This window comes from Monomorium pharaonis, chromosome 5, assembly GCF_013373865.1.
Source record: "Monomorium pharaonis isolate MP-MQ-018 chromosome 5, ASM1337386v2, whole genome shotgun sequence".
In the NCBI taxonomy this organism is placed as follows: Eukaryota; Metazoa; Arthropoda; class Insecta; order Hymenoptera; family Formicidae; genus Monomorium; species Monomorium pharaonis.
Window position 1 is genome coordinate 27147782 of NC_050471.1, and position 17823 is coordinate 27165604.

At 39.7% G+C, this 17823-nt stretch overlaps 3 protein-coding genes across 8 annotated transcripts in view; 2 read left to right on the forward strand and 1 right to left on the reverse strand.

The window, feature by feature from the left end:
* Window positions 1–42: 42 nt before the first annotated feature.
* Window positions 43–2450, reverse strand: LOC105837945 (proteasome subunit beta type-7). Its single transcript, XM_012683151.3, has 4 exons — window positions 2288–2450; window positions 1391–1570; window positions 859–1174; window positions 43–455 (listed from the first exon to the last, which is right to left on the reverse strand). The coding sequence occupies exons 1-4, from the start codon at window positions 2347–2349 to the stop codon at window positions 180–182; spliced, it is 834 nt and encodes a 277-aa protein (XP_012538605.1). The 5' UTR covers window positions 2350–2450; the 3' UTR covers window positions 43–179.
* A 2034-nt stretch (window positions 2451–4484) lies between these two features.
* On the forward strand, window positions 4485–9563 carry LOC105837940 (replication factor C subunit 4). Its single transcript, XM_012683138.3, has 6 exons — window positions 4485–4700; window positions 4841–5116; window positions 6385–6778; window positions 6865–6978; window positions 7102–7185; window positions 7687–9563. Exons 1-6 carry the CDS (start codon window positions 4588–4590, stop codon window positions 7774–7776), a joined length of 1071 nt encoding a protein of 356 aa, XP_012538592.1. The 5' UTR covers window positions 4485–4587; the 3' UTR covers window positions 7777–9563.
* A 439-nt stretch (window positions 9564–10002) lies between these two features.
* The window catches only part of LOC105837942 (catenin delta-2), a 47595-nt gene continuing 39774 nt past the window's right edge, over window positions 10003–17823 (forward strand). For 5 of the 6 annotated variants that reach the window (XM_036287144.1, XM_036287146.1, XM_036287147.1 and 2 more), the window contains exon 1: window positions 10003–10057. The gene's annotated coding sequence lies outside the window, so the exon portion shown is untranslated. The remainder of the gene's footprint in view (window positions 10058–17823) is intronic. The other variant, XM_012683148.3, reaches the window with a different exon arrangement.

Below are 17823 nucleotides of genomic sequence, written 5' to 3' on the forward strand. Positions count from 1 at the left end.
ACTCCCTCTCTTTCCGGAATCACAGAATCTAGAAACTATATATTTATCCTCTTACGTTATCTCCCAGAAATACCTTTATTACAAATATCGAGTTGATCTACAATCGACAAATTTTATTGAAAAAAAATTTTTATTATTATTTATAGCTTATATAAGACGCTAAATTAATTAACGAAGTTTCATGCAGACGTATCCATCGCTTCGGGCACGATCGTGCGCACAGTCTCCTCCTCCACGATAATCGGTTGTATTGTTTTTGTAAGCACCGACGTGGTACCGGGCTTGTAACGATAGCTGATCTGCCGTTCACCCTTCACACTGGCGGTGTCGTATGGTCGCAAGTATTCGACGTTGTTCTTACGAATGATGCAAAGATCCACGTTGGATCCCGATGCGAGATCGTTGAACACGCCCGCGCGAATAGCGTCCGCCACCAGCTGCTTTGCATCCTCTTCCTAAAAACATTTAATTCGAAAAAATTTAATATAAGAAAATAAATATAAGAAATAGTTTTAACATTAGTTAATATAGAAAAATACATGTGAATAGAATTAATATAAAAATTATAAATATACTAACATCAATACGTAATAGATTTTATAATAATAATGTGATGAATTTATCACTGTTTATTTAAAGTTATATCTAAAATAAACATTATTTTGAACTTCAGATTTGCCAAATTTTTATTTGAATAGAAGAAAATTGTGATCTTAAGAGTGGCTAATTTCTTCATTTCTATGAGAACATACAAATATTAATCTATTGTTTTTAGTTTCACTAAAGTCTTGGTCATTCGTCTATAAAAATTTTTAAAAAACTATTAAATTTATATCACAATTAAAAAAAATTTCTTACCGACAAATCAGGTTTCCATCTGCTTTCAAAGACCGCCATAGCAGCCAGTGAACCGGATCCCATAGTGGTATACTTCTGCTTCTCAGATGAACCGTGCGGATAAATGCAGTACAACTGAGGTCCATCAAGATCGTGGCCGCCCAGGATCAATGCGGCCCCGATGTGACCCTGATAACGGAACAGCATTTGTTTTATCAAAGTGTTGGCAGTGCACACGGGCACAATGCGGCCAGTATTCAGGCGATGCAGCTCTAACTGGCTAGCAATCATCTCAGTGGTCATTTCAGTATCGGCCGCTGTACCAGCTCCACAACAACTAGAAATAATTCAAAAGTTTCTCTCAATATACTCTTCAATAAACAAGTAATTTCCTGCTATAGAAAATAACAAATTGCTATTATTACTTTTACTTTTTGTAATAATTTAGTAAATAACATTATACATAACAATCGTTACATTAATTTGTTGTAATTAAAAAATGTGTAAAAAGCTGTGTAAAAAGATTTGTAATAAAGGATGCTGTAACACTTACTACATATTTGGAGCAAGAAAGTGAATCTTTAGGCTGTATTTGTCAGCCACAATGGTATCTTCCGTAGCTCGTGTATCACCGCCGAGAATAACACCATCCTTGTACACTACACCGGCGATGGTAGTACCTGTCTTGACTGCTTTTGGAGCAGCAAAGCCTTTCTTAACCAAAGCATTGTTTCTGTATGAAATAAATAAAGATTATCAGGGTCAATAAATTCCAAATTAATTTAAAAATATGTAAATTATCTTTGTAATAAAATTTATAACTAAAGATAAGATAAATATTTCTGATATATATTGATAAAAATAATATATCTAATAAAAATAAATCATATTTACTCCATAAATCTCGTTAAACAATACAAACTAATATTTATTATTTTTTATTTATTACTATTATTAAGTCTTGTGTGTAATAGAAGAATATTAGACATTAAAAATAGAAATTAGAATTTTAGAGTTAATTTCTTTGATAAAACATTAAATGTAATACACAAAGGATATGAATAAAATGTAAGACATAAATGTGTTAAGATACAATATAACTATTCTAAAATTTTTATTTCTATTCCTTATCTAATATTCCTCTATTGTGCGTAAGGCCTTAGAAATCACAGTTATAATCAAAATTGTAGAAGGCATTAACTTAATTACACGTTTACATTAAAAAATTCTATTTTAAAATTATTTTTAATAAAAATAATTGTTCACAAATATATAATTTTACAATCCATACAACAGTTATGTCGTAAATATATAATATTACAGTTATTTCGTAAATATATAACTTTTTTTCATGAAACTGATGTGTGACACAGCAGTATGCGTTTTAGGTTAGCTGGAATAGCTCTAAACACGAGAGTTGTAAATTTTCAAAACAAGACAAAATTTTCACCTTTGGCAAAGATCGAAAGAAAATCCTGGCGGTGGAATTTCCGGTGCGAGAAGCGAGGTCATGATTTGTCTTACGTATCAATAAATATCAATAGTCGAAAGGGACACAGCTACAACTCAAACCACTGCTGGCCATCAACTTTGACCAACTTTGACTTATCATAGGTCTGTTCTTTTAATTGAATTTCTCACCCAGTTGTTTATCTCTTCTTTTTCTTTCCTTTGGGGAAATTTGGGGAATTCATGAATAATTTGGGGAAATTTAGTTTCAGTTATTTGGCAATACTGGTATGCACTAGGTTTTGTTCGCGTTGCTATAACTCGAGCACTGGGGCTCGATTCTTGAATTCATTCGCAAGAAAACGTATGCGCAAATACCCGCTCTAACAGAAAAGTTGCAAGTTTATTGGTTAAAAGTCATACGATAGCCAATAAATTTTCAACTTTTCTGTAAGAACAGAATTTGCGAATACGTTTCTCTTGCAAATGAATTCAAGAATCGAGCCCCTGGAAAAAGAGAAAGTGAAGATGTCGAGTGCGAAAAGTGCAAATAACGCGAACAGGGGCTCGATTCTTGAATTCATTTGCAAGAGAAACGTATTCGCAAATTCTATTCTTACAGAAAAGTTGAAAATTTATTGGCTATCGTATGGCTTTTAACCAATAAACTTGCAACTTTTTTGTTAGAGCAGGTATTTGCGCATACGTTTTCTTGCGAATGAATTCAAGAATCGAGTCCCTGGGGCTCTATTCTTGAATTCATTCGCAAGAGAAACGTATTCGCAAATTCTGATCTTACAGAAAAGTTGGAAATTTATTGGCTATCGTATGGCTATTAACCAATAAACTTACAACTTTCTGTTAGAGCGAGTATTTGCGTATACGTTTCTCTTGCGAATGACTTCAAGAATCGAGCCCCTGGTCCATTAAAATACTCAAAGCCACCGCCCAGACTTCTGCATAACACATAATGCATAAGAGAATTAACCAATCAGAGGTCTTTATTTCTATCTTGGAGAGAGAAATAGACGACTCTGATTGATTAATTCTCTTGCCAAAATAACATAAGCTGCAATAACATAATTATAGCATAAGAGCTCTAAGCCAATAAGCATCTTATGAATATCAATATGGCAACTTTATGCTGGGAATTGATTGGTTCAACGGTCTTATGCTATGTTTATGTAGCTTAGGCCCGGTTCCACAATTTACGGTTAAATTAACTGGCCGATTATTCCATTGGAATTGACCAATCGTATTTGTTAATTTTGTTTAACGACAAATACGATTGGTCAATTTCAATGGAATAATTGGCCAGTTAATTTAACCGTGAGTTGTGGAACTGGGCCTTAGAGTGCGTTCGATTACGAATACTGGCCTTAGGCCGCCGCACAAACTTTTTAGGCTTGAGGTTTGTTTTTTATTCCTGCACTGCTGCACTAGTACAATAAGTTAAAATGAGAAAAAATATATTTGCTTAAGGCCACAATGCCAGGCAACAAGCAATAGGAATAGGAAATAAAGAATGAGAGAAAAAGAGAAGATCTTTTCTCTTTCTTTTTCTCTCTTTCATTATTTCTGTTTCTATTGCCTGTTGCTTGACATTGTGTTTAGGCCCTTATTCTAGCTTACTGCACCAGTGTAGCAGTGCAGCAACAAAGAACAAGCCTTTGCATAACATCTTTCACGTCCAATCAAAACATCCATTATATTTTATCATAATAAAAAGGGACGTTTTGATTGGAAGCGAAGAATGACGCGCGCGTGATACGTTCAGTGAAAACGTATCCTTAATTATGTCCGATTTCTTCACTTCTCGATAAAGTTATCCGGAGAATTAATCTCAAGTTTAATCAATCACGTGCATGGAGCTGGTAGTTTATCTCCTGGATAATTTTAACCGCAAGATAAATGAACGTGAAGAAATCGGGCAATAGTAGTTTATCTCCTGGGTAATTTTAACCGCAAGATAACTGGACGTAAAGAAATCGGGCATTAATCGTCTATTTCCCTAATTCGATTGGTTTTTCTAATTCGATTGGTTGAATTTCTTATGCACTCTGCTTATGAACCAATCAATTTGCTTATGTACATACGTTATGCGTTATGCAAAAGTGTGTGCGGGGGCCTTTATAAACTTAAATTCAGGGGTATATAATCTTCCAGCCTGGCAACTCTGCTGACTTTGCATAGTTATTGCACGAATTTGAAGATAGATGGCGGCGAATAGGCGGGAAAGCTCGTGCGAAACTGCGAAGTTGGCGTTGGTTTGGTTAGCGTGCGGTTGAATCGACTGTAAGGATGCACGCTTTCCTGAAAACTGGAAAACTGGGCGCTCCGGTGGAAGTAAAGAAACCTTCGACTTCGCGAGCCAAAGACAATAGAAAGGATTTGACACCATGGGTAGAGAAATAGTGAGTGTTCACCGACTAAAATTAACCTAACTTTCGCCCAAGAGCACATCTTGTTATTAAGTTATTTTATCTTTTCTTTCTTCTTTCTGTGAATATTTCTTTTCTAAATTACAATTTTTTTCATTACTTCTTGTCTGCAGCCGACCGCGAAATGTCGACGATATTGTAGAGCAAACTGATGTGGTGAAAGTGATACGACAGGCCATGGAACATGGGGATTTTCCCAACATGCTGTTCTATGGGCCGCCAGGTACCGGCAAGACCAGCATCATCCACGCGGCTGCGAGGCAGATGTTTGGCAGCATGTACAGAGACAGAATACTGGAATTGAATGCCTCTGATGATAGGGGTATCCAGGTTGTAAGAGAAAAGATCAAATCCTTTGCGCTACGTAGAGCTAATCCCAATGGACCAGAGTGAGTTTAAGCAGAGTTTTCTTAATTTAATTAATTAAATTAATGCTACAAAGGATCATTGTGATGCTTTTCCATAAACCTATCTCTATATATAAGAGCAGTCCCTCAAAACATTATAAAGAATTTATTCAAAAAATAATTTTCACTAGAATATTATGATTATGTGTAATAAAAAGGTCAAAAGAATTAACACAAAGGATTTTTAGAATGTAAATATAAATTTTATTAATAACGATCTACTTTAATAAAAAATGATTAGAAACATTTTGACTGTATTTGTCATCCATCTAAAATAAGTATAATAATGTCATATGGTTTGGAAAAAAAATAGGTTGAATAGAATAGTTAAAAAAAAGAATATACGATAGACTAAAATTACATCTAAGGTCGAACATGATAAAACTTGTTATGATTATATTTTATATCTTTTAAAAAAGTAAATAAAATTACATTTTTTATCAATATTTTCTATCAATTTAAATGACTTGTACAAGTATGATAAATTGAATAATTTGTAAAAGTGATGATAAATTATATTCTCTGCAAAATACAACTAACAATAATTTTTTGGAAACTTCAAATCTTGCATGGCAAAAAAATTAGATAAACAATTTTTCTAGGCAATCTTTTTTGAATATATAATATCTCATTTCTAATGTATTACTCTATTATTGTCGAGATATTAAAAATTACTTTTGATCAGACACAATGCCAATGATGAACTAGTAAAAGGTCTGATGACTGCAGAATATCAGTGCAATAGATTGTTCAGAAAAAGGCACAGTTTATTGTTATCAAGAGGTATAATGAAGTTTTTAGAACCTTTTATTGCCAATAAAACAGAAAAATGCTCATAATAGAAGAAAGAAACTACAAGATTAGTTATTTCTGAGAAGCATGAGCAAACAATTTCAATTCTCAAATATTCGCGTAAGTCGCATAAATACATATTATCGAGATAGTCGTACATAATCCAAAAATTTAAATATTACAGCATATATTTATAATAATTTGAATTTTTTTGAAAGTTAAAAATAAAATTTTGAAATGTTTTTTTGTGAATTTATTTTATGAATAAGAAAATAGAACGATTCAAGTTGATCTGACGCGAATACTTGAAAGTTGATCTCTTTTGAACATCTTGCGCACTATACTGTAGTTTATGATCAAAACGGCACAATCTGAGGCATAATGTAATTTTTATTTCATTAGAGTACAAAGATAAAATAATAAAGTAAAATAACGAAAATAACTTTTTATATTTGCAGTGGAAAAAAATGTCCACCGTTTAAGATCATCATATTAGACGAGGCGGACAGCATGACCAATGCCGCGCAAACGGCGCTTCGTCGAATTATGGAGAAGGAGTCGCACAGCACGCGCTTCTGTTTGGTATGCAATTATCTGTCGCGAATTATCAAGCCGATAGCATCGCGCTGCACCAAGTTCCGATTCAAGCCGCTGAGCGATGAGAAGAGTATCGCTAGACTCGAATATATATGTAACGAGGAAAATCTGAAGGCCGATAGGAACGTCTTGGAAAAAATCGTTGAAGCGTCGGGTGGCGATTTAAGACAGGCCGTCATGTGTTTACAGTCGATCACGCGATTGAAGGGAAAAGATTACGAGATCACCGTGGATGATGCGCTCGACGTTATTGGGGTAACTACGTTTCGTATAAAAAGTACAGAAATATTTTTATACAACAAGGTTAAATAATTCCAAAATGTGTACATTTATCATTATAGTTAGTTCCCGATGATCAAATTAATACACTCTGGGAGGCTTGTAAGAAGGGGAATTATAATAATGTTCAAAAGTTACTTGAAAACTTGCTGTTGGAAGGATACCCGGGTTCACAGGTTAATTTTCTTTATTAAATTAGACATTAAAGATTTTTTTAAATAATAAGTAAAAATGCATTACTTAAATAATTTTGCATTTAATTATATCAATTTTGTTTGATTTTAACTGTTACATTTTAGGTAATTGAACAATTAAACGAGAAAATTATTTTCTCTGATGAACTTACTGACAAACAAAAAGCGATGATCGGCGATGTGCTTGGTGTAAGTAATTTTTTATATGCAAAATGTATCAGGCCACCTTTATTTCGGCAATAGTTATCGAAAATTTGAAAAAAAAGTTCATTAGCAAGCCTTACGTGAATTATCTAACAGTAGTATTTAGTTTTTCGGAAACTACCAGAAGTAGGGGAAACTTGGATCAAGTTTGAAATTTTTAATGGGAACAGCTCGATTAAAATATCGTTGATTATGTTTCACAAATGAATAATTTTTCCTTAAACTTTTTTTATATCACTGTCTTTAAGAAAAATAAGATGTAGGATTATGAGTAAAGCATCGAGTGGGAACGCGAAATGAAAATATTTTTAAACGAAATTTTTGGTATTTTAAGCATATGTTCGCATATAAACTTGCATTTTTCTTTACGCATTTATTGATAAATGTGCGTTGTCAAGCGTTCTTGTACAAGTGATCTGATACGTTCTACATACAACAAAATAATTAAACTGAACGTAAATATAAGAAATGTTTTTCTTTTTTTAGGAATGTGATTATAGATTAACAGAAGGAAGCGATGAATTTTTGCAGCTTTTAAACGTGTTCTCTACTATTTTAATGGCATGCAAATTGTAAAAAAAAAAGTAATTCCTCTATAGATTATGATGTATTTATATTCGTAGATTTATGTTATGTATAATAAAGATTTTATATATTTTTATATGTTGTGTGATTCATTTACCTATGATATAGTCCTGTTTTATATCAATGGTCCATATTTAGTTAAAGGTACCACCACGATTTGTTTCTGAATCTAGGGAGATATACATATATTCCTAAATAAACTAGACACCCCAGCGCTAAAGTTACTAAAAATATTTAAGAACTACAACTCCATGGCCTCCAATTTCACCGGATACGCATCTAAAATAACCCCACACTTCGTTCAGCATTCAAATCTCCAGTCTCAGATAACAAAACCGCTACCGCGAGCAATCAAACCGCCAAATAATCGCAACGAGCACCGAGAAAACTGTCGGCGCATTCGAAGAGAGACAACATCGATCGTACAAGTAAAAGTCGTGCCGGCGTCGCCGACGGAAACGTGGCTCTCATCGCGGCCGGCGCCGCCGCCGACGGACGCCGCGCGCTGAGCGCCACTGGCGCTCTCGGCGTGTAGGGGCGTCGTTGCTACTGCGTGCAATGTGTATCGTGTAGGCGTTGGCGAGGAAGGAGGTGAGAGCCGCGAGACCGCTGCCGCTCGCTCGCTCTCTCAGGGAGAGGAGACGTGTCGTGTTCGCGCGAGGCGAAGAGAAGGACGAACGCGCCGGAGACGTGCGCGCCCGCGTTCTACAGCAGCACCACCAGCAGCAGCCGGTGGGGACTCGTCGTCCCCCCGCGGTGTGGAGATTTTCACGTGCCGTGCTGTGCCGTGCCGTGCCGTGCCGTGGAATCAAAGGAATCGTCGTCGTCGTCCCGTCGAGCACGCTCGGCTCCCCCTTTCCCGCACCGAGGGAAAACGAAGGCTCTAACGCCCCTCCCCCCCTTCCTTTCCCCCCTTTTCCGCCCTCTCTCGCCGTCGTACCTCCGGTGTGCCTCTGGAGCGCCTCTCGTCTCGGGCGCTCCGTCGACACGACGAGCCACGTCTCCACGTTCCACGACGACGACGTCGTAACGTGGCGTCGGTGTCCCCCCTCCTCCCCTACCCCCGCGCGGTGCTCATCATTGTTATTCTCCGCGAGTGGTGGAAGGTTCGGGTGGAAGGTCGCCGCCGACGCCTCCTGCCCTTCTCCCCCCCTGCCCCCCTTCCAGCCGCCGTGCGTGCGTGCGAACGGCGTCCCCGTGGTAGTAGTGTGTCGCGTTGTCGTGAAAGAAGAAAGGGGAACGCGGACGGGAAGGAAGGAAGGAAGGAACGTACGAACGAACGAACGAACTGAACGGGGGGGCGTGAACGACGCCCGCCGCCGACGCCGCCGTCGCCGCAGCATCGTCGTCGGTGCGGAGCAACGACAACGTTTGAACGACGACGACGACCGGAGCGGCACGTCGTCGCTCTCCTCGAGAGATACAGACAGAGGGATATCTCCTTCTCCCTCGCTGGCGTAGAGGTCGTGACTTCCGGAGAGAAAGGAGAGAAAGAGAGAGAGAAAAAGAGAGAGAGAGAGAGAGAGGGGGGGGATTGCTACTCGCGAAAGCGGAGCGCCGCGAGAAAGGCGTGCTGACCGCGTTCCTCGAGAAGCCAGCAAGCAGGACCAGCAGCAGCAAAAGGAGGAGGAGGAAGAGGAGGACGGTTGTCCGTGTGAGAGCAGCCCCTCGTGACACTTCCTGACGTTCCTCGGAGAGCTCGTCAGTCTCGCGACGGTCGCGTCGCTCTATTGTCGCTTCCACTTCGCCTCCGGACAGAACAAAAAAAAAAAAAAAAAGGAGAAAGAGGCAAGAATAGAAACGAAAACGGCGGCATGTTCCCGTTGAGAGGAGAACGTTGAACGGGGAAGAGGGAGAAGGAGGAAGGTGTCGAGCGCAAGCCTCCCGCGAGAGAGGGATGTTCGGCGCCCTGAGGAAAGATCCGACCGGCGAAGCGGGCGGCTAGCGGGAAAGGAGAAAGAGCAAGCGAGTGCGTCCGCACCTAAATCCTCCCCCCCCCCCCCCCAGTGCCTGGCTGTCACTCGTCTTTCACTCGGCGGAAGAGGACTCGGGGGAGCAGCCGGCGGCGGCTCCATGTGCGCGCCGTGAGGAAGCGCGCGTGGCACTCTCTTCTGACAGGATCTCGTCTCGTGGAGGACAAAGGCGTGGATGGTGGTACCGGCGGGATACTCGCGGGACCACTCGAGGACGACGGTAACGGGTGTCACGGCCGCCGATACGTGGAATGTGACGGGCGACGTCGCGCGCGTAGTGGCAGCGAGTCGTAGAAAAGGTAGGTGAGCAACTCCTCTGGGGGGAGAGGCGGCGCTCCGGATATACCCGCACGCCGCGGCGCGTATACATCGTGCGTGTATGTGTGCGTGTGAGTAAGAGAGAAGAGAGAGAGAGAGAGAGAGAGACATGCGGCGCGCCGCGCTGCGCGGGGCGAGCGGTTGGCAGCTCGGGGATCCCGATTGGCCGCTACGCTACTACGCTCGAATTCCAGATCCCCTGAGACTCGCGGATATATACCGAGTGTACCGCGCCGAGTTTTCGCGTATTCCCTTTGAGAACCGCGGAGCAGTCGCGTGGAGTCCGCGACGACTCCTCTCGGCGCGGCCGGCCGGCTCCCCCTCTCCCTCTTCTCCTCTCTCCTCCCCTCCGCGCGGTGACGAGCAACGCGGAAACTCGCGCCGCCGCTGCTTCTGGCTCAAGGAGGTCCCAGCATCGAACTTCCTGTGGTTGATAAACGGTTTATCTTCTGGAAATTATGTGAAATGCTTAATACGAACATAATCGCGAGTATTAAGCTTTTGTGTACGTTGTTAAATGTTCTATAAATGGCAAATCAAAAGTTATAATAGAAACAAAAGGCATTATTACTATTATATCTTAAAAATGAAATATAATTTGCGAGAAAAGTAGTACAAATTAACACCTTATGTCATAAATTTGCCGTATTTTTATTCATTACATCGAATATATATATCGTTTTGTTAATGTTAAATTTTGTAGCATTGCATTATTTAAGAACTGGTAACGTTTGTCCATGTCAGTAGCCACGCGTCCAGTTGACAAATATTCTTGCTTCTCTTCATCGAAAAAGATAAATTCATCTCAAACAGTACGGTGAATTTATATGAAACTTTAAATATTTAATGAGAATCTTAAATATTTACTTTGTAATTATGATAGCAATTTTATATTTTTCTGTCTTATATGCAAATGACTCAAATTAAGAGAAAATATATACAAGATAAGATTTTACATATATATGTGTGACATATACGTAATATATGTGCTATATGTAAAATATTTAATATATGTACTATATATTACTATATATGTATATGTATATGTAAAATATGTAATATATGATAAAATTCTATGTGTTTAAAATTAAATATCTTCAAAACGATATGGTAGTAAATGAATTTTTTCTATAAATATATAAATAACTTTCAAAAATTTTTTATACACGTATTACAGATCTGATATCTTATTAAACGCTAGAATTTCCTTAATAATAAAGAATACTTTAAGAATCGAATACGTGTGGAGAAAGGAATGTTTACATTAGTTTATCCTTCGACTTTGTGCGCATAGAAAAAAAAGAGTATTCTTGCTTTGAGAGTATTCTCTTCATTTTCAAAACGTTAAATACTGAATGAGATTACGTTAAACAGAAACAATTTTTGCTTACGTGAAGAAAGTTTGTATAAGAAAGGCACTGGACAGAAAATAATATCTGCAAATCAAGAATGAGGATATTTTAATACTATTATCAAAACAATCATATATTTGTGCTCTTTAGATGACTATTTAATATTGAAATATAAGGTTTTACTGAAATTTAAGATTATCAAATTCGTTAAAGAAAAGTGAATAATATAAGATTATAATTTCTTGTTTCTGTACATGAAACAAGGGTTGTTAAACAGAATACATTAGCTTGAACTTGATATTAATGTCTTAATACACTTTGGAGGGAACTTGCGTTTCAACAAGGAAAAAAATATATGTCTAACATAGAATTTCAGATTCTATAGTTATTTTTCACTCAAATTTCTCAAATTTTATGTTCATTAAATTTTGATCGACCAAATTTTATTAGACTCCATTGCGAGAGAAGGAATCAAGAGATTCTTTCTCTAGTTAAAATTATGATGAAAATTATAATATTTCTTAATCGTTCGACTTTTCCTCGAGATATCCTTAGAATGTCTCGTGAATATTGCATCTTCTCGCTTCACAGACTTCAGCCGAAATTCTTGCATATTTAAAGCCTTAAATCCTTTTCTAGTAGTATCTCCTCTTTTTTTTTATCTTTCGTTCTCTGTGGATATTCAGGCGTCTCTAAACGCTTCGATCACTCGAGCCTTTGGCCTTTGAATCCTTCCAAATTAAATAAGGATCCATCGTGCAATACCAAATCTGGAGTCTATAGCTCCCCTTTTGTGTAACACACATGCGCATATTCTCTCTCTCTCTCTCTCTCTCTTTTTCACACAATAGCATTTTGCTTGCAATTGGTCGCCCCGAATCCCCCCCTTTTTCAGTTATAAAATGAAACTAGAACGTACGTACGAGCGTTTCGAAAATAGTCGTACTCGTCGATCGATTTTCACGTGCATTTTACGCGACCCCGGTCGCGCGCCGCGTGTTTCACTTCATGAATGATTACCACGAGATTCGGCATTATTTGCATTATCCATTTACGCGGGGGGGGGGGAGGGGAGGCCGACCAATCGGCGGTGGGCCAATTCGATTAATTATGTTACGCTGATGAGGCCGTTCGTCGCCGGGGTCCACGATCGACTTCGCCAGGTGGTGAAAGAGCCAACGGGTCTTTGAACTCCTGCGTGATCACTCTCGAATTAGATCTCCACGCCACCGGCGTTATGCACAGACGAATAATAATCGACTGTCGTTCACGACGAACGGACGGACGGGTCATATTTTAACCGAAAGTAAATTACGCTCTCGCGTTAATTAACCCCCCCCCCCCTCCCTTTCCCCGTAATGTATTCCGGTGCTATAGAGGGATGCACGTACGGCCGCACGCCACAGGATTATCAATAGAATTGATCACTGATAAATGTGTAATAAAAATTAAAATGCGTGCGCGGATTCATTTATTTACTTTTTATTCGAGGGATGTTTTTCGATTTGTAAAATACGAGAGAATAAAAGAGACGGTCGGCAGAGGAGGAATGAACGGGGGGAAAAATCTTTATTCCAATTGAATATTTTTAAAAACAAATTAATCGTACCACGCGGAGGGGGGCGGTTTCTAAAATCGTACAGGACGATTTCCACAATAATCCTCGGCGTTTCCACATAGTCGATCTCAATCGCGGCGCCAATTAACCGTTAAACGTTTTACGCAAATCCCGCATTTGATCCAATTACGGGGGATACGCGGCGAGAAAGAATCGCAGTTTGCAAATTTGTAAACTGCGCGTTTAATTTAATAATAGGCACGTATACGCGTGGCTTCCTTATAATTAAATGCAACCGACGACAACGGGCGTCGCGGTCTCCCCCCCCCCTCCCTCGGGGGGGAACGCGCGCGAGAGGAAGAGAGTGCCGTCGCAACGACGATGACGCCGAGACGGAAACGGCACTCGTAAGAATCCACGGAAAACGAACTTCGTCTTCCGCGTCTTATCAGACGAAAGTGCGTCGTCGTACGCGCAGCGGGGATCGATAACGAAGCCGAGGCGTATTTATCCCCGAGAGCAAGCGAGTCCAGACCCGGCGCGCCGCGATAAAGCTCGGAAGTTAGTGTCTTTTATCTCGGGAGGAGAAAGAGAGAGAGGGAGATTCCCCTCTTCTAGTGCGCTTTCCACTTTTCGTGCTTCTAATTAAGCCGCGGTCGCGCCGAGAGAAGTACAAGCCGGAAATAGAAAATTAGAGCGCGCCGCCGCCGACGCCGACGTCGTGCGGCCGTGCGGGATTCGAGACCGCCTCTTCGGATTTGAAAAATCCTACCGGCGTCGTCACACGGATGAAAAATTCACCGAAAGGTCACCGGAAAACCCCCCGGGAGGAATCCAACTATAAATATCTTATTGTAGAATCAGGATCTTAAAGTATATGAAATATGTTGTATAAATCCACAATTGAAGTTTGCCGAGCGTATTAAAACTTGGACGTAGGGAAGTTTTTCCAATTTCTAGAATCAACGAGATTTCATCTACCTAGTACGCGGGGGACGTTCGGAAAATTCGCGAATCAAGATACTCGGATGTGCAGATTAAAACTAAAAGGGATGAGAAAAAAATAACCCCAAGCGAAACTTGCGTAAGAAGGCACGGATGTTAAATTAAAAATATTATCAAATTAATAGAACGTTACGAGTCTTCATCAGTTAACGAACTTATTAAGTTCGTAATGAGGAAAAATGTTACAACCGCGAGATAAAGTCCAATAAGCGCGAAAATAAATTAAACCTGAAATCAACACTCTGAAACACCGCGAACTGAAAACGATAAGAGGCTGCATCAGAACTGTTAAATAAATAACGAAATTGTAAATTGTTAAAAAAACTCGGACAACATAAGACGTTTGTCTGCAATTTCTTGATCTCTCCTCTTTAATTTTTTTTTTTAAATTTCGCTACAGCAAGAGAGCACTAAAAATTAAGTAAAATAATTACCTGTAAATTTTTATTTCTAACAAAATGATTTGATATGAGGATTTAAAGCTGGCCGATCACAAACCACGTTTGGACAATTGCATGTTCACGAGGTGTAGTAGAAATTAATAATGACACGTGACCAGTCGTTTAAACGTTATCTCTGATTGACTAGCCGTATCTCAAAAACTAACTGCTTGTCCCGTCCAATATTTTAGAAATTAATTTTTGAGGTCATTTTACGAAGAAAAGCCCTCGTGAAGCTCATACAGTCTCAAAGGTCTCGTGTGAAAGGTGGCGTATTACCTTCATTTTTTACCTTCCAAAGGCTTCCGTCCATTGACAATTTCGGGACAGTAATGCTCTAACTTATAGACCCAAACCTCTACATGGCATTGAGACGGCGACTACAGATAAAAAATAAAAGTAATACAATGGCATAATACCTGGCCAGTCTGCAGACCCGAGTTTTCGGAAGGAACCTCTTTCCGTGTAGAAACTATTAATAAAAAAGAATCGATAATTTCACAGAATGTTTAACCCATCCAAAGCGAGGTCTTTGAGCTCATACGTTCGTACGTGTGTAAGAATTTTTCTTCATAAAAAATAAACTTAAAAATCACATATAAAAACAATATATATATATATATATATATATATATATATATATATATATATAGATTTTATTTAAACATTACTTGAGAAACACTCTGTGTGGCGTTTCCATGCGTATCATTTTCCACGGACCGAAATGAGATGTGAAATATAAAATGCAAGTAGATATAATGCGCATAGTAATCCTATACCCTGCCATATTTCCCGTATATTATTCTATATTCTCTCATCTTTATTATATATCCATTACGCATCTCGTGTTTTACTATATTCCGCTCCTAGAAAAGGTTTCCTTTCTCAAAAAGAGAAGGTACTCTGCAATATTCAAACAGTGAATCCCTTCTTTTTTTTTTAAACTCACAGTCATATCGTCGCTCGCGCGTTCGGTCCAAGGTGGTCTCTCGATGATGTAATACGATAATTGCAATCGTCGATCAAACGCCGATCTTCTGTCGGCCTTGCTGCCACTCATCGGCGCGGAAACTTCGCCCTCTCTTTCGCCCCCCCCCCCTCTTCCGATCGCTTTCAATTCGACTCCCCGCGATTCACGGCGGCAACTCGACTGTTCATCGTTCGCGAGACAATGTCTCCCTTTCACCCACCCTTTCGCCGAACGTCACTGAACCGCGGCGCTCGATATCACTCCACGTCCGCGAGTAATTTTGGAGCGGACGACGACGCGCGCGGTGGTAACTTACTGCTCCCCGTCGAGGATGCCGGATGACGAAAAGCGGCGAATAAAGCTTGTAAAGTCCCGCGGGACGCAACTCGGAATTGCAAACTCCCCGCGCGCATCCCTCCCGCTTAATTGATAATTAACGTAATTAGTCCGCTCCTGAGAATCCCGAGTAAGATTCACGTTACTTCCCGGCGATCGAGCCGGTGTCGCTTTTTCCCCCCCTCCCTCCCCGCCCTTCCGAATCTCTTACATCGCTCTCGGGAGACGATGTACTTCTTCTGATGTAACGTTTCCCTCCCCCCCCCCTCTTCGCGACGGCTACTCCAAGAACCTTTTCTCCACTTGAACCATAAATTCTTTGATAGCCCGAGTTCCATTAACGTAATTAATTTGCCCGCTTAATTCGCGTCGCATATTTCGCAACGGTCCTTTCACGTTTACGCAAGTAAATATAATTACAATTATAAATAATGTCCTGACATAATGAAATTTATGTTGGGAGATTATTTACAGTTACATTTACGCGACATATGGAAGCAGCTACGAAATTCACTGTAAATGGAATAAATTACGAAAGTTACTTAAAAAATTTATTTAATAGTCCAATTAATTAAATAATTTAAAATAATTTACGTATTCCCGCGTGGAAAAAATATTTATTAATTGTAAATAAATGATTACGTAAGAGGCGCATGCAAAATTGTGTCTTAAAAAAAAAAAGTGCACGGGAAACATGACATCGTCACACATGCTCTTTGCGGTAAAACGTTTTTTATTGGCCCGCAATATAATCTTCTCTTCCGCAACGCGCGCGCGCGCGCGCAGCTTCTTCGGGATGTAGCCATGAATCTGTCCAACTGGCTGGAGTGACATGACTGACGGTGTTCCGTGCTCTCCTCGTCGCAAGTGACTTTATTGAACCGACATAATTTAACGTTTCGTAACGACTGCGGATGCGGAACGACGATTGTTAACCGCGGAAATGGCGCCGCTGTCAGTGTCACACACACGGCCACGATTTGCCGCTCGGCACCACGATAAACTAAACGCTAAACCCCCCCCCCCCCGTCGAATTATGCTGATTTTTATATTCGGGACACGACCGGGCGCTTTATCCAAAATGTCAACGCCCGGAAATGAGGGGAATACTAACTCGCGGTTACGTTAATTAATGCGCCTTGATTATTTTATCTAAATGTACAAAAGCCGAGCGGAGGGGGTAGGGATGAGGAGGAGGAAGGGAACGCGCACACGGTCTCTTCTATTATAAAGTTTTTCTACTGGCAGTAGAAGAGAACGAATCACGAGAAATTCCGGCCGCGTTTGCTAACAGAATCTCGAAAAAATTGATTTATTATTAATTCCCGTTGTACCCGCGCGTTGTATGAGGGGGGAAGGGAAAGCTTTCGTTAAAAGTACATAATTTATTATTCACGTTGTACACAAAATTATATTTCGGTGTTACATGCTAATATTGATCTGTTATCGCACACTGAGAAAAAAATTTTAATTTGACTAAATTTTCCAACTGAATTAAATTTTGTCTATTCAAGTATTTATATATTTCAATTAACTATATAAATACTTGAATTGAAATTTGTGCATTTAAGTTAAATGTATAAATTCTCGAACTGACGAAATTTTAATTTAGTTGCAAAATTTTGTCAAATCAACAATATTTTTTTCTCAGTATATGCATAAAACTGTATCTCGAACTCTCGTATTTTGAAAAGAATTTTCTCCCCGTTAAAATTGAAAGATCAGGGATTACCCAGGATAAAAGGGTCAATTTGATAGCGGATAAAAAAACGCTACGAATATACGCGTGCAAGTTGTATATATTAATAGAGATTTTTTTTTTCCGAGGCGCGCGAGGATATAACGGGAAAAGCGCAACAGTTTTAGCGGACTATTTTATCGCGCGCATCTCAATAAAAATATCCGCGCGGCGAGGGAAGGGGCCGATAGTATCGTTTATCATTCATATCTCGCGAAGGGAACGGTATTGGTCATAGAGGAACGTTAGAGAGAGAGAGAAAGGGAGAGAGATGCGCACCAATTTCTCAGAAGGGACCGAGGTCCCTCCGTGACGTGAGACGTCTCTCTTCTTCGCGTTTGACGCCTC